The sequence below is a fragment of the Engystomops pustulosus genome, chromosome 7 (genome assembly GCF_040894005.1).
Source record: "Engystomops pustulosus chromosome 7, aEngPut4.maternal, whole genome shotgun sequence".
Taxonomy (NCBI): Eukaryota; Metazoa; Chordata; class Amphibia; order Anura; family Leptodactylidae; genus Engystomops; species Engystomops pustulosus.
In genome coordinates this window covers 37,748,745-37,776,721 of record NC_092417.1, presented here as the reverse complement: position 1 = coordinate 37,776,721, position 27,977 = coordinate 37,748,745, and the positions used below count along the sequence as shown (strand labels likewise).

Here is a 27,977-nt window from a genome sequence, read left to right as displayed (position 1 = left end):
TTTCCGCCAGCAGAGTCTCCTAGGAATGTGTTCTGTATTCCGGCTTCTTTTGCACCTCGATGTACATCTTGGATGTGCTGTGAACTTGGTTTTAGTGATATAGGAGCCTTGCTGACAAACACTCTGAACAAACAATGTGAGCAGCAGTTCTCCTGGGTTCTTACTGAGCACAGTTGCTTTGTGATTGTGTTTGCTGAGCACTAATGTCTTTACCTTAATTTCTGCTGGGAGGACTGGATTCAAGGTCAATTTTTTTTTATAAGTGTGGAAGTATTTCTTTCCGGGATCAGAATATTCATGGCATATTAATAGGGTAAGCCTTCAATATCAGATCAATTGTCCAATCTCTCCCGCAGATCAACTAGTTTTTACTAATTATTTATTAATTTTTTATTAATAGTTTTTTTTTTTTTGTGTTATAACAGTGAAAAAAAAATGATGATTTCCCCATTATTATAAGTGATATAACATTAATTTTCACACTGTCAGGGGCTTAACTGGGAGAGACAGGGCCCCATAGCAGACGTCTGAATAGGGCCCTTAAAAAAAAAATATTTACACACACATTTATACTTTTATACACATACAGCATAAAAATAACATCATACACAGATACACCATAAACGTATATACAGTATATACACAGTGTATATGTGTGTGTATATACATACATACAGTACCATATACACCCATGCAGCAAATACACATCACATATATTCAATCATTCTTGCATTTACAGTACTGTGTTCACCATATAGAAAAATTTTTTATACAATAGTTTGGACACGAAGACCCCTACATTGTTTGGTATTTTTTTGTTTTATTTATTATTATGGGTATAATGGGAATGTGGCTGTTCAGGCTGCATTTGCACTTAATTTTTTGCAGATTACTACCTTATGTGCATTAGTGTTATTTAAACTGCTGAGATTTGCCACTGGTGTGTTTTTTTTTCCTAGTTTGGTACAATAAATATTTTTGTATTTTTCTGTATAATTAGGTTTTTTCTTTTAGGCTTTATATTTATTGAAATTTGAGAGACTAGCAGTTTGTGTTGGTATTTATATGCACACTGTGTTTTCTTCATATGCTGAGTGTATGCACCAAGAAAGCCTCTAGCATATTTGCTGAGCATATCCATAGACGTACACTGGTAATCGGAGGCTTCTTTTTTGCCTCCAGTGTATGTCGTTTACTGGGGGAAACACAGGATGGAAAGAAATCTGTTCAGTGGAGTCCAGTAGTATGGGGGATTGATGCAATGTATTGCATCCTCCCCTGTCCTCCGCTGAGAGGAGTGCAGGTAAACTAATTGCAATTATTGTTTATAAAAAGCTTTGTTAAATTCTGAGCACTCAATGTCTTTTAACTATATCTGTAGTCAGCGTCTTTCAGTGATGCTCGTCCGCTTTTGCAGTCAAAAAGGAATGAGTCGCTCCCTGAAAAAACACTAAAAATTGCATTTGATCATTGAGGTTTTGGTCTCGACAGCTCCTTTTAAAGGACTTCTACCATCAGGATCTGGGATTACACTAAGCACACTGACATGCAGGTGTGTGCCCCCTCTGACAGAATCGTCTTTTCTTTAAGCTTCCTATGCCCATTTTTTTTTTTTTACGAAAAAAAGGCTTTTGAAATATGCAAATTATCCTAAGCCCTTTTTTTTTTTTAAATGAGGGCATAAGAAGCTTAAAGAAGAGTGGATCCTGCCAGAGGGGGCACACACCAGTATGTCAGTGTGCTTGGTGTACAATCCCTGATAATGGTGGTAAATGTCCTTTAAGATGTGTTTAATAGATTTGGTTGTTGGGAAAGAGCAGGTTCTGTAGCGCTACATACTGAGCCTGGTTATTCCACTAATGCTCATTCTGCACCATGTCCGGGGTAGACGAGCTGCCTCCTATAATCAGCTTTGTATGACCACATCTACAATCCAGCAATCAGAAAAATGCATGTTCTGTATTAAGGAGCTAGTTATCGCGTTTGCGTGTATAATTGGGTCTTGTTTAGCATGTACTTGACTTTAGGGTTTATGGTGTGCCAAATGTCAGTGTGTGTTTCTGTTTTTTTTTTCATTCTGGCATGAATTAGATGTCATTAGTGACCACACATTAAAAGGAGCCCCGCTTGTGCCTGATTGTAAAGTGGCTTCCCGCCTGGCGCCGAGAGTTTTTCTTCATCTGTGCTGGAAAAAAACCTTTCTTTATATGAATGTAATTCTGCAATCACAGTCGTTGGTAAAGCCTTTCCATGAGATGGCCTCAGAGAGCTATGTAGCAGCGCTGTCACCAGGGACCATCTCCTGGAGGATGCAGAAATTTCATTGTTCAGGCTTCGTAGCTTTCATGACATTGAGGTTTTTAGCACCAGCCGCAGCGCAGCGACCTGCCGAGCTTTGTGCCATAGCAGCTGGCTCCATACCTCATTTGGTGTCATTGAATAAAGCAGCTGTCTGTCCTGCTTTCTCAAGCACAATCTACCACTGAAGTCTTCCCGGCTATAGATTTCTATATTCTATCCAGATTTATATCAGAGAGCTCACACTGTGTAACTTATGCATTTCACTTTACAAAAGGCAGATTTCTTTTCTGAACATCAAGTATATTCCTATATCTTTCACAAGAAGAAGAAGAAGCATGTTAAATATAATCCTGCTTTCAGTGTGATTGTCCAAGCTTCTTTGACTATAGATATGAAAGAAGAGGGAATGAAGTATTGATGCTTTTGAACTTTAGTGTGTGAACTCTATCTGAAACAAAATTCTTCGCTAAGGGCTGTTCGGCCAAGTATAAGATTAAAAAATGGGTATAAAATCAGGGAAGTTGATAAAACAAGTGATATTCGCAACATTAAGGGGCATAACTAGAGAGGCAGGGGCCCAGACTTCCAAATGGGGCCCCACTTCCCCCTTAAAAAAATACATATTCACACACACATTCATATATATACACACATTTATATACTTGTATACATACAACTTATTAACACCATATATACACATACACATTATACACAGACATACAGGGGCACATTTACTTACCCGTCCGAGTGGCGATCCCTGAGGTGCGTTGCCCAATGATGATGCACTGTGCCGCGATCCACATAGATCCTGCGCCCGATATACTGTGTGTCGCTTCCCCGACAGGGAGGGAGCATGATGAGTCAAAACTCTCCTGCTACAGCTCCTCCTATTGAGCAGAACTTAGACATGCAAAGAAATAAGCATAGATGTTCTGCACACGGTGCAAAAGTAAGTGGCAGGACTGCTGAATCACATTGATATAATCAACATTGAGGGATTATCCACAAGGCAGTAAAGGCACATGGGCAATTTATGTAAGAGTGGCCAACACCTTTAAAGGCCAGTCCTTTAAATTTCTAAACTTACACTTGGAAAGATCTACTGCATTAGAACTGGTGCATGTGGATACTAAGCATATCCATATGTTTTATGTTGCGATTTATTGGACTTGCTCTGTAATAAAATAATGTATGTGTGAGTTGCAGCCTTCATCACCAGCTGATGACCGCTTTTCTTTTTGTTGCTTGTTTTCTGCAGCACCTGGGGTTACCATTACTTCTTCTATCTATGCCATCTCTTCCTTACACATCAAAGGATATGATTGAGATGAAAATTGCTTTTTATTTATATTTTATTATACATAATAATTTATCACAGACTTGGCCACCTGGCTATCTCTTACAATGCACCTTTGTATTATGTGAGAAATATTCGACATCTCCTTTGGTTTATCTAGCAATGATGATAGGATCACCTGTAGAAAAATTAAACATGGCTTATCTTATTGTGAGTGAGTGCTCAGTGGTGGTAACGACAGAATACTATATTTATAGCATATAATAGTTATATACAGGTGGTCCCCTACTTAAGGACACCCAACTTACAGACGACCCCTAGTTACAGACGGACCTCTCTGCCCCGTGACTTCTGGTGAAGCTCTCTGGATACATTACTTTAGTCCCTGGGTTGCAGTGATCAGCTGTAAGGTGTCTGTAATGAAGCTTTATTGATAATCCTTGGTCCAATTACTGCAAAAAAAATTTTAAACTCCAATTGTCACTGGGGCAAAATTTTTTATTTTTTTGTCTTTGTCTGGATCTACTATGATAAAATATACAGTTCCGACTTGCATACAAATTCAACTTAAGAACAAACCTACGGAACCTATCTTGTATGTAACCCGGGGACTGCCTGTACTCACAACATAGGCTGACTTCTATAATTCTCTTCTACGCTGAAGAGCTATACAGTGAATCCTAGTGTTAAATACATATTCGACTAGAGACATCTAGCAATGGTTCCCAGAACAGGAGCAGAACCTTTTTATCGCACTGGGGAACATTCATTTTGGTGCCTTAGAAGTTGGAACTGATTTTAAGTATGTTTGGGGCCCTGATTCTGGAAATGACCCCGTTTTCTTTAGAGATCTAGCATTGCCACCTTACGTAGTTTACGCTGCGCACATTAGTGGTCACTTAATATTGTATTGAAAAAAAAATTGGAAATTAATGTCAACTAATGAATAAATGTCATATTGCTACTCAACTAGTGGTCACTCAATATTGTGAATTTTGAAAAGGAATGTCATATTTTGTGGCTGTATACCAGAGATTTTCCATCTGGCCACTAAAAACCCTGTTTCTGTGATTTCCTGGTATGAGATATTCTTGGACATTTGCACTGGATGCTCCAACAGTTATCACCCATAAGAGACATGGTCATAAGCCCATGGTACTTATTACATCAACATCTCAGAAACTACAGCTGCTAGAGAGGAAGGTATTTTTGAATCGGCGGCTGAAAAATACCCAGAATCATACAGGGCGATTGTTCATGGACAGATATAGATCACTGGCTGATGAGGTAAAAGACAGGAGGCGTCACTTTACATATCAGGAAAGCAGAGCAGAAGTAATAATAGATGTATATTGGTAAATTACCTCATATCCTGCCCCCCCCCCACACTTACACACACATTACAGAAAAAATGAGTTAAATTGGTCAACCCCTTTAAGAATTCATTGACTAGTCTGTCTCCCTGTAATTGTTATACAAGATTTTTTCCATTAAAACAACAAGTTTTTTTTTTCTTTTACTGTATGTAAGTGTTGATTTTCTTTAACTACAAAGTGGATATCTATAACTCATATACAGGTGGTCCCCCTACTTAAGGACACCCGACTTACAGACAACCCATAGTTACAGACAGACCCCTCTGACCTCTGGTGAAGCTTTCTGAGTGCTTTACTATAGTCCCAGACTGCAATGATCATCTGTAATATGTCTATTATGAAGCTTTATTGACAATTCTTGGTCCCATTACAGCAAAAAATGTTTAAACTCCAATTGTCACTGGGGCCAAATTTTTTTTTTTGTCTGGATCTACAATTATAAAATATACAGTTTCGACTTACATACAAATTCAACTTAAGAACAAACCTCCAGACCCTATCTTGTATGTAACCCGGGGACTGCCTGTATTTGTTTCTTAGGTTAAATTCCAATCACATACACCCTGGTGCTCTAGTCTTCTCTAGGACAGGGCACTCAACTACTTCTGCTCATCCCAAACTTACCACTTCATATTGGGGCACAACCCATCCCCATGGGGGGAGCCTTGATACCCTGTGCCGGTAAATAATTTCTTGCCACCAAAATATCCACCTTGTAACACTTGAAATCTAAAGTTAGAACTGGGTCAAGTTGCTTTAGAAAGAAATTCTGCTCACTATTAAAGTAGCTGCACCAGCCTTATGTGTGGAATTTATAATTCCATATTCTGCAGTTTTTGTCAATTTACATGCAGCAATTGTTTGCAGTATGTGCACATGTATCTCTAACATTTACATTGATTTCAATGCTACTTTAATGCACAGTAGATATTTCATATCAGTTCTTCATAGAAAACCCACTGTGTGTATTGACTGTAAGCGGGGAGCTTGAGCGTCCAAAGTACATTCCGAGCAGCAGAAAACTATATAAGGGCAGCCTCCTACTTAAGGATACCCCACTTACAGGAGACCCTTAGTTACAGATGGATCTCTCTGCCCCCTGTGGCCTCTTGATGCTTTACTTTAGCCCCAGTCTACAATGATCAGCTGTAAGGTGTCTGTAGTGAAGTGTTATTGATAATCCTTGTTCCCATGACAACACAAAATTTTGAAACTTCAGTTCTGGAGTTACAATTCTAAAATATTCCTGTTCCGACTTGCATACGAATTCAACTTAAGAACAAACCTTTTTTGTACATAACCCTGTATAAACATGAAAACTACAAAACTTTGATGACTTTGAAACTTTGTTTACTACTCCAAGATGCATGCATTTAAGTAAAAACATACATTTATTGCTTCCCAAATTAAAACCAAGTGATACACCTCAGTGTGTGAAGGGGGTTGGATCTTGATACCAAGGTTTAGTCGTGCCATGACCTTCCTGGTGCCACCATGGCACAAAATGATCTGGCAAAAGCACAGAAAACACATGGAGAAGACTTGATGACCAACTTATCCCTACATTAAGGAATACTCAATGGTCTTGCTAGTTAATGATGGTGACTTAGTACTGAAGAGTAGTGGATACAGTGGAATAAAATAGTTAATGGATATTCATTCTATATTCTGTATTGATGAGTAAATATTACAGATATTCTGATGATGAAACGCCGACTATGACACATACCTGTATTGTCTAATTGTACTGGAATGGAGCTGATTACGTTACCGTTTATTCTTTTCAAAGGAAGGGAACGATGTTGCCGGGCACCAAGAGAATGAGGAGCAATCATCTGAGTTTTCCAGGAGGAAAATCCTTTCCAACTGGGACCGTTACGAAGCGACAGAGAAAGAGACGGAAAGTGAAGTGCAGCAGCGCGGGACGGAATATAGTGTCCTCCTAACTTCTGCAGGTTGGTGCACAATGATCTCTATAAATCCAGGTACACGTTCCCATGTATGTCCAAAACCTGGAAGGTCAGGTAAGGTTTATTTTGTGCAGCCAAATATTTTGTTTATTTTATTTTTTGGAATTTTCGGCTTGTACGTTTCTGACAATGCGTAGGTAGAAGCTGGCATTTACCTGATTGCTTGCCATGTGCCCAAGGGATTTTTGAGCTGAAAATGTGGACTTTTTAAAAAGAAATCTTCTTTGTCTCTTTTTAGAGATAGATAATCCCTTGATGGCTACAAAATAGAGAGTAACAGTATATTGTGGTTTGGCAGAATGCAAGCGGCTGCAAGGAAACAATGTATCAGTGGGGTTTTTATTTTCCAGAAATAACATTTTCAGTGTATTTGGAGAACATCAGTCTGCACCTGGTGGACTCATGAAAAGCTGTTATTGCTGCAGCGTTCAGAGGTTCAGTAACCTTGCTACCCATTGTTGCCGTACTAAAACCTCATAGAATCCCAGTGTAGTGTTTATATCTTATACTGTATCATATCTTATACTCAGCTCGTCGCCTGAGCATCTGCTACAAGATGCAGATTATTGCTGTTTTAATTAAAAGGAATAATAATTGGCAATATAAAATTGTCCAACATGGTATGTGATATCCTCACCCAAATTTTTCTTTGTTTTTGACAAATATATTGTGGTTGTCAATAAAATTTGTAAAAATGTGAATACTGTAGAATACTGCAAGAGCTGCAAGGTTTCAGGATGTGGTCAGTGACTACTCCTGACCTTCTCTGTGTTTTCTGCATCTCTACTTGTAGCCTTTTCCATGTCTGTAATACATGTGTTCCTTGGGCAACTTGAGCAGCATAGGGGATGGGATTTGTACAACTCTTATCCACATGCAAGGAACCCATGGTCCGTAAAATTATTTATGCTCTGGATTTAGAATGCAGATTACAGATTGAACTCCACAGGAAATACCAGCTGATTCCACTTTGTCTCCCATACTTGGCTCCCTTCACAAGATCCTTGTTTTCCCCATGTGTCAGACGTCTCCCCAACCTGCGAAACTCAGAATAGGTCCTATTCATGACTATGTTTGCGTCTTGGGAAGTTTTTTCTCACATGGCAATGACACACCAACAATAAACAACACACTACGGGACCTCCTAGCACAGCCGAAAGGAGATATCACATTGGCTGATTTCGGCAAGGATCAGCACCCACCGATGAGGATCACATTGACTTATTAGAGGAACACCCACTACTGCAATCTATCCTTCCCCTGCTTCAAAATAGGGTTATATGCATTTTACAGATAAATAACATTGAAACTTATGTAATGGTATGGAATAGGCACTGTCTTTGACCACTGTAGCTGATCACTGGACACAGCGGTAACGTGCCAAATTAAACGTTACCTCTACGGCCAGCGATTTGCTGCTGCAGTCTTTCTTATATGTGACCCTTCATAGAGATGAGGATGTAACCAGGACGAGATCGGTAGAAGCAACTTGAAAATCAAATTGTATGTTTTGTGTCTGTCAGGCATAAGTATCAGGGTTGAAAAACTTCTTTAACAATGTACATGAACATCTTCTGCAGGGTGAAGTTCCTGCCAAGTGGCGAGACACGTATGTCATTGTGATCTCATAGGCATCAAGCTATGCGAATATTGCAGGATCTCATAGGTGACTGAATGCCAGACTCCAGCTGTAATCGCAAAAAGAAAAAAAAATTAAATCTAGTCCTCCAATAAACCCCTTTGATGCTGTTGTTCATAATGCTGATGGCTTTTATGGAGGGAAGTCATTGACAAGCAATGATACCTTGATCAAACACTTCCATCCCCGATGATGAGACTAACAATGAGATCAACAAACTAAGCCAAAGTTTTGCATAAAATGTTACCAGCAAAAAAAAAAACTTTCACATAAATGTCCCCCCGCCCCCAATATATGAAATATCCGTCAAAAACAGAAAATAAAAATAAGTATGGCTACATTGATGGAAAAATTCATGCCATTACCAAAATAGAAGCATGTTGAGGGTCCATGGTACAAAGAATCTTTTTAGCTTTTACCAAAATAGAAGCATAAATTATTAATATTTGGTTTCAGCATAATTGTAGTGACCTGTATTATAATCATAACATGTAATTTATTTAGTTTAAAAATGTTTTTTTCCTAAACCTAATGTATAACTCCTATATCAATATCCCATTTGATGAAGGCCTTTGAGAGGTTGGTTCTCGCACATCTCCGCCCTCTAGTGAGCTCATCTATGGACGCCCTACAGTTTGCTTATCGGCATGGCATTAGGGTGGATGATGCCATCATCCACCTTCTACATCAAACTCTTTCTCACCTGGAGAAACCGCCGAACACTGTGAGAATAATGCTCTTTGATGTCTCCAGTGCTTCCAATACCATACAGTCAGGGCTACTAAGGGATAAACTGGATCTGGCTGGAGTGGACTACCATCTCTCTAGTTGGATCCTAGACTACCTCACTAACCGACTGTACTAATTGAGAATCGGGGACAGTGTGTCGGACATGGTTACAGGAGCACCTCAAGGTACAGTTCTGGCTTCCTTCCTCTTCACATTGTACACAGCAGACTTCAGGTACAATTCATCTAGCTGCTACCTCCAGAAGTTCTCTGATGACTCTGCAATAGTCGGCCTCATTACCGCCGAGAACGACAGGGAGTACAAAGATCCTGAAATTTGTTGACTGGTGCCAGCAAAACCAACTTATGATAAATGCTGGGGAGACCAAGGAGATGGTGGTGGACTGTCGTAAGCACAGTCTTCCTTCTCAACCACTGGTCATCCAGGGGATGGACATCGAGGCAGTGAAGTCCTATAAGGACTTGGGTGTCCTCCTCAACAATAAACTGGAGTGGGCAGGGAACATAAATGCACTTCACAGGTAGGGTCAGAGCCGGCTACACCTGCTGAGGAGGCTGAGGGCATTCGGTGTACAGGGGTCACTTCTTTAGACCTTCTTCAACTCTGTAGTGGCACCAGCCATCTTCTTTGGTGTAGTCTGTTGGGGAAACAGCATCTCAGCTAGGGAGAGGAGCAGACTGGACAAACTGATTAGGAAAGCCAGTTCTGTCCTGGGGGGGTCCTCTTGACACAGTGCAGGTGGTAGCTGAGAGGAGGACACTGTGTAAGTTGAAATCTATTCTGGAGAATATCTCCCTTCCCATGCATGAGACTGCGGTGGCATGGGGTAGCACCTACAACTGACTGACTACTTCACCCCAAGTGTGAGAGGGAGCATTATCCGAAGTCTTTCCTCCCAGCTACGATCCGGCTGTTCAACAAACAAGGCCCAAACTGAAGTACCTTGTGCCCCCCACCTAACCTGTTCCTGCAGGTCCCATCCACAGACTGAATACCAAACCACCAATCATTGCTTGTCTTTGTCATTCCTTGTCATTGTTTTTATTTTTTTTTTGTCTTTTTATCACTTTTTTTGAACTTTTGTTTATTTAACCCTAATATTATTGTTCTGTAATTTTTGTACTGCACTCTCTGTACTCTCTCTGCTGCTGTAATGTTGGGAATTACAACTCTCTAAATTAGGAAGTGTAAAAAATCCCCACAATTAAATTCCTTTATGCCATAAAAGACTTTTCTGTTAAGGGGTTAATATGATTCCAAAAAATGTCTACGGGCAAAGAACAGATGATTGTCTTGTACAAGTGATGGGCGTTAGTAGCAGGTAGGGCAATGCTTGTTTTCTGTTCGCAGCTATTTTCTCTCCTAACTTGCTTAGTCCGTCTGGCACAAAGATCCCATTGATACTCCGGCTTCTGGGCTGTGGCATGGACTACACTGTCTCTTCCGATTGCCATCAGTTGTGTCAGATGCTAAATATAGAGACAATGTAGAATCATTTTCCAGCTTCAGGATTCAATTACTTTGTCTTATGGGGTTAGTTGGGCAGCCGCTCGCCTGAGGCTGGTGCATGTCATCTCCATTCTCCACATGTCTTTATGCCGGGTTTGAAATTCTATGACAAGACAAGGTTGACCCGTATCGGAGAGCATGAAAGCCAAGGGAGAGAAGGTTTGGAGCGACAAGATTACCAGGTCACAACTTTGCACAACTTGGTAATGGGTTTGCCAGACACAACCAATGTCAATACCATTCATGTGTATGGAAACCACCAAAAATAAATAATCCAAGGGTCTGGCTCCGACGTTACTTCAAGGAGACGCATGTTATTTTATAAAACATTACTATGTGATCTGTTCTAAGGTGATTGTTAGCGCTTTTTATAGTATAGAACTTTGCCATTGTACATAGAATTACTTTCTTACCTGCTCTTTCATGAAGCAGCTTGCATTGTTTTTGTGATCTCCTTCTTGCTTCCCCTCTAACAATGCTAAGTGCTTCCCGGCTGTCAGATGCATTGACATTCAGCTTTTATAAACCATTCAGCCAGATTTTTCAAATGTACTTTGTTTTGCGCTATCTTTCCGTCTATCATTGAAATCTATTGGGGGTAACTATTACCTGCTGCTACCGCTGTTGCTCAGGGGTGTGAGCCTGTTATTTAAGGATAACTCTTTACCTTGCCATAAATACTTGTTTTTCCAAATAGCCTGGTCACTTTTCTCTTTAGATTGTGTGAAAGCTATAAAGATGCTAACCCACACCTATCTCCAAAACAGGGATGTTGAGCTCTTTCTGTGACTCTCATGGAAATCAATAGCTAGTGGGCACCTCATAATGCAAAATGGGGTCAGGAGAACTCGGTTATGGAGGTTCCCTAGGACCCACCCTCATCTATCAGACATTTATGGTGTTTTTAGTGTCTATATAATAAATGTCTTAAAGGAAATCTATGCTTGAAGGGGTTTTCCCACGAAGACAAGTTATACCGTGGATAGGGCCTAACTTGCTGATCAGTGGGGGTCTCAGTGCTGAAACCCCCTGCAGATCGCGAAAACGAGGGGTCAGATGGACCCCTCGCCGCTCCTCAGAGTAATGGAGCAGGTGGCCCTTCTGCTCCATTAATTTCTATGGCCGATGGACCCCTCGATTTCACGATCAGCGGAGTTCTCAGCACTGAGACCCCCCACTGACCAGCAAGTTAGGCCCTATCCTGTGGATAAAAGGGGGTTTCCCATGAAAGAGAGTTCTTAAATTTTGAATAATGATAAAGATCATTTTAACCCCTTTACATCAAAATTTTACTTTGTTTAATGGTTCAATCAAGTTTATTGGACCAAAAAAGACAAAGTACAAAATATAACCACAAAAATATGACAATACAAAGTAGAGACACAAGGGTATATAATTACAATTTCATATTTGTAACAGTTGTTGATGTATAAGGAAAGGTCTGCGGGTTCCGTCCATAGCCCCCTTATGTAGTTACTTAGTTTTATTGACTTATTGTTTTAGTGATGGTCAGTGTGGGTGAGGACTCTTTAAGCAGACACTTCATGATCCATATAGTGCTATGAGATGATGTGTGCTGAATAAGTGGTTAGATTATGAGGGTATAGGGTTTATCTACACTTTTATTTAACTTCTCCCAGGCACTAGTATAGCATTTTGTAAACGCAATGCTGGAACCATGTGTGACCGCATCCTCACTGTTAAGGTGTTTAATGTTTATCAACTTGTGAATTCCATAACACAAGATCTAAGGCTTTTTTTCACTGATAGAAGCTTTCATGTCTCTGCTGTATATCAAAAGGGTACCAGCAAATTGTGTCTGATCTTTATCGACTTGAAAGACGTCCATGGGTGATCCTGTACTTTTTTTTTTTTTTATGGCAACAATAAAGCTGCAGTCTGCGATCTTCTTACCTCAAAGTCTCAATGGACTCCATTATAGCAAGCGTAACGAGAGAGAGAGAGAGCGCAATAAGATCTGGAAAGGCTTTAGGTGAGGTGCTCTTATAATACTGCCATTATCTAGATTGATCACTAGAGAAGACTAGAGAGAAAGAAATACAAGTACCTAGGAACATCTGTGACCCTTTTCTGATTTATTAATCTCTTTTAGGAAGCAAAATATGAACTACTGTTCTGCATCCTTTGTGTCAAGATGGCCTACAGAATTCAGGAACATCTAGTGAAGTGGAAACGTGAAACCATTAGATTAGAGCAAATTTATTGTCAGCAGTTTTGACTAAAGACGATAGGGAAGAGGGGCTGACAACTTCTCAAAGTATACCTCAGTGGGTTATTATAGTAGCCATATGAAGAAGTAGTTTTGGGGTTCACTAACACCGTGCTGTCAACTTTCTACAAAGACCTGCATCAGTATTTATCTTATTTGCTCTGGGACAGGGTTTGGTTGCAGGGTTATGTTGCAGTTCACCTCATAAAGCCTTGAGTTCTGCGTTTTGGCGCTTTCTTGACGAGTTCTTGAGTTCAGCGCTCGGCAATTTCCATCACATCCATAGAGATTAATCTAGCAGAACGGTCATGCGCAGCCGTCTGTCTTATTAATCTGACGGAGCGACCAGGGGTTTTTGCAATCTGGGGGAGTCTCAGCACTGAGACCCCCACGTATCATCCTGTGGATAGGGCCTAACTTTTCTGCGTGGGAAAACAAAATTTTTTAGATGCTTAAAAGGGACCTTCACTTCGTATTCCCCTAGTTTCAGTTCTGTAGTGCCTAGGCCACCTGTTGGTGTCATATTTAAAGATGAGAATCTCATCTTTCAGATCCCATCAGGTTTGTGGTTTTGTGATCTACAGAATCAAAGATGTAGGCAGTCGAAAACTGGTGCAATCTGCCTAGTTTGCCTCACTAATGTGCACTTTGAAACACATTAATTTTAATAGTGTTGCACGCAATCTGGTCTGTTTTCAGGATGTGACACAGTTGCACCTATCTTTTTTGGTGCACTTTGCTCCATGTTGCAGAATTGTGGTGCAGCTCTGTAATAAATGTGGCACAAACCTGGACTAAGCACTACCACTCCACTTTTCAAAAGTGTTGGACAAAATTCAACCGTGGCACAAAGGTGGCGGAAAAAACCTCATAAATACATGTACAAGCTCCAAAGTTACTTATTGTGGTGCAAAATTGGACAAAAAAAGGGCAGACACAATGATATCATCTGGGCCATAGTTGGGGATATAGATCCAGTACCCATCTAATTCTTTAACAGCCTGTATCTTTTGTTCTGTATCTCACAAAACCACAATCCTGATGCAGTATGAAAGATTGGGTTCTTAACTTTAAGATTACACCAGTAGCAAGTTTCTACATACTATACTACCAAATATAGAGGGATCAGGGAGCCTCCAAATTAATTTATGCACTCCCCCCGTTGCACCCGGTCCTAGTGCAACGGGGGGAGTGCATAAATTAAAATATGAGGCTCCTTACGTCGGGTGACGTAGGCTGAGCACCCCAGGGTAGTTAGCATAACTTTTAAAAGAAGACCTGAGGAAGATTGTTCTAAAGGAACTCCTTGTTAGGACACATCTTACTGTGTCACTAGTTTTTCAGGGCCATACCACACAAAAATGTAGTGAATCTTACAATGTAGAAAAAGGATAAACTTCTTCATAGTCATGATTTTACATAGGAAATGTACAAGATACCAAAAGTCTGAATGTCACTTAAATAAAAGAAAAAAATCTCAGTTCACTTTAGCCTTCAGGGGTTTATGTCTGCCTTTTCATTATATTTGATGGCAGGAATAGCACAGCCCGAAGCGATATCCTCATCATCAAAAATACAGGAGCTCAGTGACTCTAATAGAGACTGTCAGGATTGGCCAGCGTTCAGCAGCAAGGTTGTCATTGCTCTGTTATAAGCAGTAATACAAGTGTGAATACTTCCCCTAAAACCGATTTAACAGTCTTTAATAAAAGGGGATGATTCAAGGACTATTTGAGATCAACGTTCACTTTAGATGAGTGCTCCAGAGCGCCCCCATGAACACTGTGGCAGACCACAGATTATCAGAGCTGAAATACTGAGGTTAACATAAGGGGAAGGGGTGATTTTATAAATTTGATTCTTCATAGACCATAGCGGAAAGTTGTTATTCGAAGGCAGCATATTGTAAAGCAGGAGGACCTGACAACATTAATGTATAGTTTTGTGGGAAAACCAATACAGGCGGTCCCCTACTTAAGAATACCCAACTTACAGATGACCCTAGTTACAAACGGACCTCTGGATATTGGTAATTTATTGTACTTTAGTCCTAGGCTACAATGATCAGCTATAACAGTTATCACAGGCGTCTGTAATGAAGCTTTATTGTTAATCCTGGTTCTTATGACAACCCAACATTTTTAAAATCCAATTGTCACAGAGGCCAAAAAAATTTTGGCTGGGGTTATAATTATAAAATATACAGTTCCGACTTACATACAAATTCAACTTAAGAACAAACCTACAGAACCTATCTTGTACGTAACCCGGGGACTGCCAAATGGACTGGTCACAGATCAGCATCTGTAGAATGACAGCTTGCCTGTAATAAAAAAAGTCAATTTTTTTGCAATGTTCTTTACCAGTAGGGACATAGTGTCCTAATAGGACGAGGCGAGACAATAATATTTTCATGATGTGGCTTCTGCCCAGCCTGCTCCGTAATGTGACACAATTCAAGAGCCATTCATTAGCCCGGTAGCTGCACTCCATTGTCAGCTTGTTGGCAGAGCCCTCTTTACCTTTTATGCTGCTGATTTATTTAATTTATGTTTTTTTGCATTTTATGATGTGTATTGCGCTGAGTAAAGCGGGGCACGGCAGTAATGATAACATTGTGTATCCCGCACGTCGAGGCCGTACAAACACTAGGTATCGCTTAGCGTATGATAAAAATTACAATCACAAGATGATGTGACTTAAGAAATCAGAGGCTAATGATGTAAAATTAAAATTCAATTTAAATTTAATTATTTGTCCCCAGGAGGCAGTGCAAGCATTCCCACTACATCAGTCAGTTCATGGCATCATTAAGTCTGAGTGGCCACTGCTGGCAAGAAACAGCGGCCATGACTTGATCGGTTTCGAAGACATTTTCCGTCTATTTTTCCTGGAACTTCTTTCCTAAGCACGACATGTATTTGTTTATTCTCAGCATGACCGCCGGTAATGATCAATGTGTAAATGAAGGCAATGCTTCATAATCCGGCGTAAGTGTTTGTTTTCTTATTTAAGGGATAGTTTCATATCATTCCATATATACACTTATCTGTTGTTTCCTTTCGACATTTAGGAAGTCTTTTTTTTCATTTACCAATAAATGAAATGTTTTACAGGTTTTTTTTTTTACATTTTTTTTATGCAGCATTCGTGCAGGGCCGGCGCCTACACTAGGCATACCTGGGCTAGTGTCAGGGCCCAGAGCTGTTTGGGGGGCCCACATAAGGATTTCTATAAGGAAACCATTGGGGTGATGGTAGCTGTATATAATGAATCCATAGGGTATGAGGGGGGCTTACCTTATATACTCGAGTATAAGCCTAGTTTTTCAGCACAAAAAATGTGCTGAAAAACCCAAACTCGGCTTATACTCGAGTCAAAAAATAAATGAAAACTCACCTTTCTGGTGGCACCTGTAGATCTTCTGTGCGATCCATCCGGTATTGTTGTGCTGCACAACGGGGAAGGGGGGGGCTATATACACTGGGGCAGGGTCTGGCAGGCTATATACACTGGGGCAGGGTCTGGCAGGCTATATACACTGGGGCAGGGTCTGGCAGGCTATATACACTGGGGCAGGGGCTGGCAGGCTATATACACTGGGGCAGGGGCTGGCAGGCTATATACACTGGGGCAGGGGCTGGCAGGCTATATACACTGGGGCAGGGGCTGGCAGGCTATATACACTGGGGCAGGGGCTGGCAGGCTATATACACTGGGGCAGGGGCTGGCAGGCTATATACACTGGAGCAGGGGCTGGCAAGCTATATACACTGGGGCACGGGCTGGCAAGATATATACACTGGGGCACGGGCTGGCAAGATATATACACTGGGGCACGGGCTGGCAAGATATATACACTGGGGCAGGGGCTGGCAAGATATATACACTGGGGCAGGGGCTGGCAAGCTATATACACAGGGGCTGGATGGCTACATACTGGAGAGGCTGTGACCAATGCATTTCCCACCCTCGGCTTATACTCGAGTCAATAGGTTTTCACAGTTTTTTGTGGTAAAATTAGGGGCCTCGGCTTATACTCGGGTCGGCTTATACTCGAGTATATACGGTATATAAAATAACCATAAGGGGGCTGTTGAAACTAGGGAATATTTTAGGACAGTTTTCGAAATTGAATGTGAGTTCACTGCAAAGGGCCCCACTAAGGCTCTTTCACCCAGTGGCCTATTGAAACCTGGAGCCGACCCTGCACACGGGGATTGCTTGATTCTCCCAAAAAGAGCACTGCTGCTTGCTTGAGGATTTATTATTTTGGCTCAAAGGGTCAATGGCCCAAGCAGAGGACCAACCCTAATTGACCTCCATAAGGTCTTATCAAGTACATGGACAGGGTTTGGCCTGATAAAACAACTCATCTTTAAATGAGTTGCATACATCTAAACTAGATCAAATTCCTGTTCTTGGCTGGTTAGTTAAGCCTCATATCACTATGATCCCTACCTCTGAACTGTGGTGGGTCAGTGAAATGCAGCTAGCCCGAGGACTGTTTTTCATGGACCGACCACATCCTTGGTTACACATTCTCAAAAACCGCACCTAGAATGAATAGGACTGTTGTAAATGGTCTTTAGGCTTCCTATAGTAGAAATAACTTTTCTTATAACTGACTTATAAGAAAAATACCAGACATTTTATATTTTATTAATATTTGTTTTTGTTTCACTACGATAGTTGTAGTCATTGTAATTTAAGCATTTTAATATCTGAGCCAAACACCCATGCTAAATTTCACTAATAAGTTAAAGCACAAGTAAACTTTTTTAATTTCAGAAATGAATAGATGATGTGATAATAGTGCACTGTGTAAATACTGAATAAAGTAAAGCAGCTTCTTTGTACCTTATTTTATTGCTCCTTCTTTCTCCTTTAGTGAGCAGTTTATCTGAAAGCCTACTGAGATTCATCCACTTAAAGAGAACCTGTCATCAGGTTGTTTTGCGTTATCAACCTACATCTGAATGGCTTACATGACCCATGTACCATAACTCACCCTTGTGTTTGGCTGGAAGCCAGGTAGAACCTATACATTTTATTTTCTCTCTAACCGAGCAAAAGGCGTTTTTTTCCTTCAAAGAAATATGCAAAAACTTCATCAGGGTGATAACTCACGACCTGATGAACACTTTCTATACCCAGAGAATATTTCCCTTGACGATTCAGCTCTGTGAGGAGTTTAGACTATCCAGGGAGTGTCTGCAAAGAGAACATTCTTTAGACACTTTATCAGGTTCCTTTATCTCTCAGATGTCAGTGGATACAGGACAGAAAGAGGATTTACACAAACTGCTTAAATAAGGAAGAAAGGAAGGGGAAAAAGAAGGAAAGAGGAACAGATTACTTTAATAAAGTATCGTACAAAGTTTACTATTATCATCTGCTTTATTCATTTATACAATTTTAAACATTTCTGAATAAGTTTGCAGGCTGGGGTGTGTCCCTGCACGGTCCGACACTTGATAAATAATGAGTGCTGATAGTATTAGACATTGTTGGTACACACTCTCTCTTTTGATGAGGGGAATGGTAACGCACAGTTTATAAAGGCTGAAAATATAGTTGTAATTAGAGAACAGAGCTGTCTGCTACATTCTTCTTACCAGCTGCTGAGGCTAGATGATCATGGAAGTTGCACTCTGACCTATCTTATTTTGATCCCTTAGCATAGGTTATCACCTGAGTTCAAGTCCCAGGGTCAACATTTGCAATGAGTTTGTATGTTCTCTCTCTGGTTTTGTGGGTTTCCTCCGGGTCCTCCGGTTTCCTCCCACACTCCAAAACATACTGATAGGTTGATTAGATTGTGAGCCCCATTGGGGACAGGGACTGTTTTGCATAGTTTTGTGCAGCGCTGCGTAATCTGTGTGCGCTATATAAAGGAATTATTATTATTACTAAAATAGATAAATCTGGATAGTTAGTTGGTCTAGAAGCACCAGAACATTATAGCAGAGGGTTCATTAGACATAGTCCTGAGGAAGATTGTGATACAGAATTAGCAGATTCTAAAATACTTAGTTTAATGAATAGACTAGGAAAATGGATTTGCTTTCAATATTCTTTCTTTTTAACCTCAAAATTAGCCAATTTCTATCAAGTGTATTACAATCTTTTCAGTGAGTTTAGTGTAATAAGCTTAGAAAATGAAGTAATTTCAATGCAAAAATAAGTACCTCAAATTATTGGAATATGTCCCTGAGGTCTCTTTCTGGTATAGTACACCTCTACTAAAGCCCTCAATCCTGATTCCATCATTCTGAAGATTATTGTGTAGGTGTGACATCTCGGACTCTCTTCTTTTTTTTTTTTTTTTTTTTTTTTTTTTTTTTTTTAGAATTATCAATCACATTTATTATACTGGCTTGATAAAGTACAGGTTACGTACAAGATAGGTTCTTAAATTGAATTTGTATGTAAGGCGGAACTGTATATTTTATCATTGTAACTACAGACAAATTTTTTTTGGTCTCTGTGACTATTGGATTTTTAAAATGTTGGGTTGTCATAAGAACCAGGAGTAACAATAAAGCTTAATTGCAGACACCTCTGTTAACTGTTATAGCTGATTATTGTAGGCTAAGGCTAAAGTACAGTAAATTACCAACATCCAGATTGCCGTTTGTAACTAGGGGTTGTATGCAAGTCGGGTGTTCTTAAGTAGGGGACCGTCTGTACATTCAAACACATCACCAGAAAGTCTTCTCCCTCTGCTAAGGTTACATTGTTGTGGAATTGTAACTTGGGAGACACTTTCTGGCTCAGAATTTATATAATTTTTATTTAACCTTTTATATAATTGGTCCTGTGTGGACCTGTATGGAGAGGGGTCCCTACACGCTCTGCCGTCTCCATTCATTTCTATGGGAGGTATAAGAACATCCAAGTAAGTATCAGACTCCAGGTGTATGCTTTGCAGAGGGCTGCTTTATTGACTGGTCTAGCAGCGTTTCTTAGCACGAAAGTGTGTGTGTTCCTATGAGTTTGCTTTAGCGCTGAATCAATCAGCTTCTGGGGTGATTTCCAGTTACTACATATAATCATCTCTGACCCATATACTGGTGTCTTCTGGTTCTTGGATATTTGTATACTCTACTTGCTCTTACTGTGATTCAGATCCGTTGCTTGTACCCTTTGACTATTCTTCTGCTTTATGATTTTGTACCTTGCTGCCTTCTTGGTTTTGATGCAGATTGCCTGACCTTGCTCTTTGTCAGACTGTTCCTCGTTTATTTGTCTATGTGTTCCCAGGGTAGAGACTACCATCCAGTGACCGCACTGCTGGGGACGTGAAACAGAACCCTGCATGATCCGTTATTCATCGACCAACCACAGCAATAATGGCTCTTAGACTGTCTGTCTAACTGTGTCTTACATTTAAACACTTTTGCTTAAACTTTTCCCTTCCTTCTCTAAAATGTGAACCCTGAAGCCGGTTGGTCGTGGGCTGTGTGTGCACAGGTCACTACTGTACCAAAGGGACATTTTGATACGTGAGTGAAAAAGAAAACATTTTTCACTGTATTTTATATTGTCCTGGGCAGCTTTCAATCTGCTTTCTGTGAGAACTTCTACTAGGTTTTAGCTCATTAAACAACTAATCTTCTCAGCCTGGATATGAAATGTCCTTTCTAGAATTCCATCTTTAATGTGAAATCTCACTCATTTGTCTATAAAAATCTCCCTAAAAGACTCGCGTCACCTCATATTTGTCTCCCCAAAGACAAATATGACTCTTCTCATCTCTTTTTCTCAAGGGAGTAAAGTTTAGTAGTTGCAAGAGGATTGTCACTTCAGACGCACTTATCTTTGGTTCAATAGCAGCTGTATAACTTTTTGTGTCACATTAAAGGAAATCTACCATTTGCTTTTATGCATTATGAACGAAACATACCTTGAGAATGCTGTAGCTACACTGATGCAGAAACATATCTTTTTTTAATCCCTGAACTGAATGGTTATGATAATGAGGTTCTGTTTGTCCTGTGGTTGCCCCGATGTTCTCCTCACCCTAATTATGCACTGATTCAGCCTTGTCCTGCCCAGCATAACCCAAGAATACGTCCTCACTGTGTAGTGCCTGACAGGCAGAAGTAATCAATCGCTGCACCATCTCCCAGCTGCTGTGTATGAATCATCCAGCTCAGGTTGATTAGTTCTGTCTTGACAGTTCAGAAAGCTCCGTATAATGTGTTTATTTAGGCAGCCTACATGCTGCCCAGCTTTCTCAAGGTCCTGAATCTTATAATTAGTTTTTTTGAACAAAACCACTCGGATCAGGGATTAAACAAGATATGTTTGTGCATCAGTGTTGCTACAGCATTCTCAATGGTTCACAATGCATAAGAACATGGTAGATTTCCTTTAAAGATAAGGATCTTATCTTTTAGATAACACCAGGCTAATGGCTTCATGAGCTACAGAACAAGAGATAAAGCTAAAGACATGGTTGGAAATGTGAGCTGCAGATAAAGATCCAGTTCCAGTTCCTGCCTCTATAAACTTCCTGTATGTATAGTTGTGTAGCTTACAGGACCGTAATATTCTTATCTTTAATATGACACAAAAAGCATGTTTCTAGTTACCATAGAACAGAGGATAGGGACTTCTGAAGTGACACTAGCTCCACAACCACTAAACTTGACTCGTCTCATGTAAAAATCATATCTGTCAGACTCTGTTGGAGATTTTTTTATAGGTAAACTGGCGAGATATCACCTAAGAGGCAATTTTAGGAAGGCCATTTCATCCTCCTACCTAAGGGAATTAGTAGTTTAGTGGAGTAAAACTGGTGACAGGTTCCCTTTAAGCCATCAACCAGGCCTTATGTAGAATATGGCAATAGTAGAACAGGGGATAGTCCGGTCGTGGTGTGCAGATCATCGTTGTTCTCTGTTGCCAGGATTTTCCAAATGTAGTGAGAATAAGCAGGTAAAATACTGTCTGGGGACCCGAGGCTTTAGTATTTATAGCTGTATCCTTCGGCCGACTCTCATGACACAACCTATATTTACGTTAGCTGCTTTCCATGTTAGGATCTTAATCTTATCTTAATGTTTGTTAGACGCTACCGGTTGCGTCACTATAGCGAGGAAACGATTCCCTTGGCGCTGGTGAACATAGGTACTGCATTTAACAAATTCCCGCCTGAATAGTAATTAGACAGACAACAGATGTTCGGCAGAGTGCACTCAGACTACAGGGAATGGTGTTGAATAATGCAATTCTACCGATTCCTTGCCATTGTGTGGTGCAGAACGGATTTGGATTTCTTGTCATTTATCAGAACTTGATCTTTAGGCACATGACCTTTAAGTGACTGTTTCCTTCTGCTATACATAGTAAATTAAGTCCTGCTATTGCCATACATATTTATGTGTGTTTGGCTACGGTGGCGGCTGACTGTGTATATTTTTTAGCTAGTGAGAGTCAACACCTACGTGTATGATAGACTACTGCCCTAGCGCTGTAGTTAAATGACTTCGCCATAGCCATATGGATTCTCTTCACAATGAGGAAAAACCTAGCTACAACTTTTCTGTATGTATAGGTCAATCTTTATCGATGCACAATCTTTACCGTATTTTTCGGACTATAAGGTGCACCGGATTATAAGGCACACCATCAATAATTGGCTGCTAAAACGTCTAGGTTCATATATAAAGCGCATCGGATTATAAGGTGCACCGGATTATAAGGCACACCATCAATACATGGCTGCTAAAACGTCTAGGTTCATATAGAAAGCGCACTGGATTATAAGGCGCACCTGATTATAAGGCGCACCATCAATAAATGCCTGCTAAAACGTCTAGGTTCATATATAAGGTGCATCGGATTATAAGGCGCACCTGATTATAAGGATGAATGACCAGCAGGTGGCAGACCTGTGCACAGTTCAAGGCAGCTGTTGTCTGTAAGTACGGTTCATATATAAGGCGCACTGGACTATAAGGCACACCATTGATTTCTGAGAAAATCAAAGGATTTTTTGTGCGCCTTATAGTCCGAAAAATATGGTAGATAAAACGGAACATTAGGCTCCTGTTGCAGCCAGTTGTCTTACAACCAGGAACAACCTAGTTTTGAGCAGTGGGCTTGGGGGATGACCACCCAGGAAACACAAAGATTTCTTTTTTCTTATTCCTTGCCATTTAGTATCAGTGTGTTGCTGTAAATAATTGGATTTCTTGTAATTTATCAAACATGATCTTTAAGTAATTTTTATCTTTCAATTATACATGGTAAATTAAGGCTAGCTATTGCAATAAATATTCAGTGTAATATTCATAGATTTACAGTCTTTTTATCCTACTTCAAATAAGACAGGGCATTAGGCCACGTTGTCTTGGAGCCAGGGATAAGATAGTTATGTACTGTGGGGTGAGGGCTAACCGCCGTGTGCTGGAGAGGAGGAGGAGACAGCCCCTCCTCCCTCCATAGAGAATAGCGGCGCACGGCCGCACACACGCCAAATGATAGAGCATGCTCTATCTTTTTGTGGTGTGCGGGCCGGATCGGTGCCCATCTGCGCCGCGCCGCTATTGCCGTCTATGGGGACGTACATGCGGCCGCAAATTTGCGGCCGATGTACGTCCCCGCAGACGGCCGTGTGAATGTGCCCTTACTCATAGATCCAGGTGCAGTGACTGTGGTAATCTTCTTATATTTATTATCCATGGCCTCCTACCTTTTTAAATCAATGTTTAAAACTATGCTAATGAACCTGAAGTGCTCTGGGTGGGTTTTCTTAATTTCTGTAGCCTCATAGGTTGTTACTGTCCCCCCCCCCCCCCCCCTTTCTCCTTCATCTCTCCATCTGATGTAATCAAATATAAGAAGATTACCACAGTCACGGTGCCTGGATCTAGGGTTTATCATACTTGATTTCGATGGCAGATTTCCTTTAATGTGAAATATGGAGATTGTTCCATGTAAATCTGCATTCCATGAGTTATAAAAAATTTGTGTTTTGGCATAAAAGAACTTCCTGGATCTCTTCTTCCGTCCATGTTGGGTTCGTGACATTAGATTGGAGTAGTTAGGGGGGCAATAGTAGGTGACATGACTAGATGTGGTTGCCTGCACCGTGTACATAGACTATGCTGACGTCTAATTATGGGGCAGTCACACTGTCTCGGGCTACCACTTCCTTTCTTTGGCATAGGATGGAAGCTGTAGACGGAATATGTTTCCATGGCTACTGCCAGGAACGTCCTGACAGCTTTCAGCCACTAGTGCAATCCTACGGGAGAGAGGATGTCAGGATTGCATATAGCTATTCAGCCCTAACATCGGATCCAAAGTGACTGTCTGACACTTGTAAGTCAGTTCATATGCAGTAACATGCTAGACATCTGGGTCTCTTAATAATCTGTGGTGGTATAAGTCGGGGAAGATGTTGTGGGCAAACTAGAGGCTGTTCTTTCTCATGATGGTCACTTCTTCTCTGTTTACTCCATGTTAATTTCAAGTGCATTGATGACACTTGTATATGTTAGAAAATTGCCTTTGCTCATGGAAGCCATTGATGTCAACGGCCGCTAGTCCTTATTGTGGAAACATAATTTTCTTTTCATGTCCGGGGTGGTCTAAACAAATAACCTTGAATAAGAGACCGGAACGCGTTGTAATAAAGATGATCTAGAATTGCTCAAAGTGAAGTGGGAGGGAGTGTGAATAATTTAGGAACTGTTGTTCCTCAAGTTGTAAATAATACAGCTATATTAAGGGTTTCCTGACTGCGTGGGCCTCCAGTGGCAGCAGAATATTGACCTTGAAATGAGAAACTCGTTTTGCTGTTGTGTGCTGCGTTGTCCAATGTCTATCTATTACAAAGCTAAGCCATGAAGAATACAGCTAATACAGTTATCAATGTGTCAGAAGCCCAAACACCCCCACAAATCATCACATCTACTAATCTAAAAACTGGGAAATTATAGAGTGAATGATTCATTAAACTGCACAGGGTCGGTGAAGGAGAATTATTAGCAATAGAGGGGGGACTACCGTGATGTGATAAATAATGTAGAACCGGCACAACAAACGTCAGACTACACTGTGCACATCAGTGATTCTGACTTTATTTGTTCGGAACAAATAGAATAAAAAATTCTAACGCAACCATCAGAATTTTCTTCTAGAAATCTTTCTTTCTTTTTGCTTCTGATTAATCCAGTAGCCTAAATAATGTGGGAAACGAGGTATGCTGCTGCTCAAACTAAACTTTCTGGCAAAACTAATAAGAATAGTGTACTTGCCAAGATCAATGGCAGGTGCACACAACGGTATTTAGGATGGACACAGCACAGCTGCACTAAATACAGAACTTTTCAATGAATCGGTGCCCACGTCAGTGATGGGGCAAAATTTCTGTTTAAAAGGGTTCGCCCATGAAAGAAAATTCTCAAATTATAACCCTCTAGTGATGTTTACACAATAAAGAAAATTTTTAACTCCTTACGTTACAATTTTACTCAGTGTTATTGCTATTTTAGTTTCTATAAATTAGTGATGGTCAGTGTAAGATTCAGAGTTTGGACAGGGGCTCTCAGTAACTTCATGATTCCTCTGGGATATGAGATAATGGGGCACATTTACTTACCCGGTCCTGTCACGTTCCAGCGGCGCATTCTCCGTCGAGGATTTGGGTCTTCCAGCGATTCACTAAGGTAGTGCGCCCAATGTCCACCAGGTGTTGCTGCTGCGCTGAAGTCCGCCGGAGTTCACCAACCTATTCTGGGTGCAGGTAAGCGCGTGTCAAGCAACACATTTTTTAATTTATTTTTTTTAATTCCGCGGTTTTTCCGAATCCGTCGAGTTTTCTGAGAGCCATGCCCCCCCGATTTCCGTCGCATGCATGCCAGCGCCAATGGGCCACAATCCGATCGCGTGCGCCAAAAACCCGGGGCAATTCGGCACAAACCGGTAATTTTCTGGAAAACCAGACGGAAAAGAGCAATTCGGGTCCTTAGTAAATGACCCCCAATGTGTGCTGACAATGTGCTTACATGAACATGGTACTTTGTTTATCCACACTTTTAATTTGGTTTCTAGACATTGACCAATATCTGACACATAGAAAAAGAGAGATAAAACAGATCGGAGATGAGAGATGATGAGATCCATGAAATGGATAAAAAAAACAATGACACACTGTTAGCTCGTCTATGACACGCATCGTCAGCTCTGCTATTACTCTTTCCCCTGCTATAAAGATCTTATTTTGCCTGTAGCTTGTAGAGTAAGTCTGTGCATGCTGCTTGCTGGCAGGAAGAGTCTGTGTATGAGCTTGTCTTGTAATGGAGGGGGAGGGGCAGAAATCAAACTGCATCCTGCAGACAGGAGAAGCTATTTATGAGAAGAATCTGTCCTGCCCAACCATAGTAGATAGAAGATTTACGGTCGGATCCCGGGGCAACCAAAATTGTGTACACCAGGATTAATAGACTGGTTGGAATTATATCTGTGAAATGATATCTTTTTGTTAACAGTGAATTAGTGTCTGTTATTTTGTTATCCTGAGTATATTTAAGAACATTGTCTTTGTGGGACTACCCTTTTATAGGAAATCTATCATCAAATTCAAGCAAGATAAATCAGGGACACTTCTTTATAGATCCAGGCACTGTGACTGTGGTAATCTTCTTATATTTGTTGTCCACGGCCTCCTTGCTTCTAAAAGCAACTTTTACAATTATGCTAATGAGCCAAAGGGGCAACCCTAACCCGTCTCTGGATCTTCTGATGTTGGGGTCAACAGACATATTGTACATCTATCTTACGCTGGACTGAGCTCCTCTCTGCCTCTAGCCTCCACCCTTGCATTCCTCACACACACACTGGGGGACATTTACATAAAGTGTCGGTGTCTGCATTGGCTTTGTTACCGACCTGCTCTCGGAAAGAAGATACACATTTAATATTGTAGAGCTGTGCAGAGACATTTCTGTCCCCGAGCCCATTTTCTGTCCCCGAGCCCATTTTCTGTCCCTGGGACCAAAATCTGTCCCAAGCACCAGAAATGTGTCCAACAGTCCCTGCTAGACCAGTTTTCTTTTGGTCTACTTTCCGCCAGTTTACAGCGCCCAAAAATGGCTGTGACACATATTAATTCTGTCTGAGTTTCCACTCCGCCAAAGCCACGCCCCTTTTCGGAGAAGAGTCGGAGCAGACGGAAAAAGTCATTTTTTCTGTCCCCGACAGCTAATAAATAGGTAGGAGAGCAGAACATGTGGTGAGAGCGCCACAAAACTGGCGGAAACGCCATAGTAAATGTCCCCCACTGACTTCCTGACGACAATCAGCACGGTGTGAGCAGAATAAACTACATGCTACATGCTATCCAGGAGAGGAAGGCATATAGTAGAGTTGACAATACGTTATGGCTGTTATAGAAGGGAGAATCCTATGTAATATGTATCTCATGGCTCTCATCCTCTCTCATCTCTCTTTCCAAGTGTCAGATACTAGTAGTATGTTGAGAAGCTTAATAAGGCCAGATTCACAGGAACCTATGCCTGCCCGGCCACGGCCGGGTGGACTTTCATCCGGCTTGACCCCTCTCCTCTCCATAGAAATGCATGGCATGTGGCCGTGCACACAGGGGAAAATGGAACACTTCCTATATTTTCCCCATGTACAGAGCAGTGTGGCACCATATCGCTCCGTGCACCCATTGTTGTCTATAGGAGCTATATGTACCGCTGCAAGTTTATATGTACCCTGTACCCTGATAATCTAACTGTATTGTCAGCTCAGCTATAGAGGAATTATGAAGTGTCGGCTTAGAGAGTCCCCAACCACAATTTTACTTTGACCAGCTAAAACAGGAAAACCTGATATGAGCTAAAACGGCAATAAAACTGAGTAAAATTGTAAAGTAAGGTGT

At 40.9% G+C, this 27,977-nt stretch overlaps 2 protein-coding genes across 3 annotated transcripts in view; one reads left to right on the top strand and one right to left on the bottom strand.

The window, feature by feature from the left end:
• AVEN (apoptosis and caspase activation inhibitor) overlaps positions 1 to 27,977 on the top strand; it is a 307,172-nt gene that overhangs the window by 18,104 nt on the left and 261,091 nt on the right. Inside the window, exon 2 of one of the 2 annotated variants that reach the window (XM_072115474.1) lies at positions 6,764 to 6,959. In XM_072115474.1, coding sequence (XP_071971575.1) covers positions 6,764 to 6,959 — 196 coding nt within the window. The remainder of the gene's footprint in view (positions 1 to 6,763; positions 6,960 to 27,977) is intronic. The other variant, XM_072115476.1, reaches the window with a different exon arrangement.
• Positions 1 to 27,977, bottom strand: part of CHRM5 (cholinergic receptor muscarinic 5) — a 135,226-nt gene that overhangs the window by 31,591 nt on the left and 75,658 nt on the right. The window lies entirely within an intron of this gene.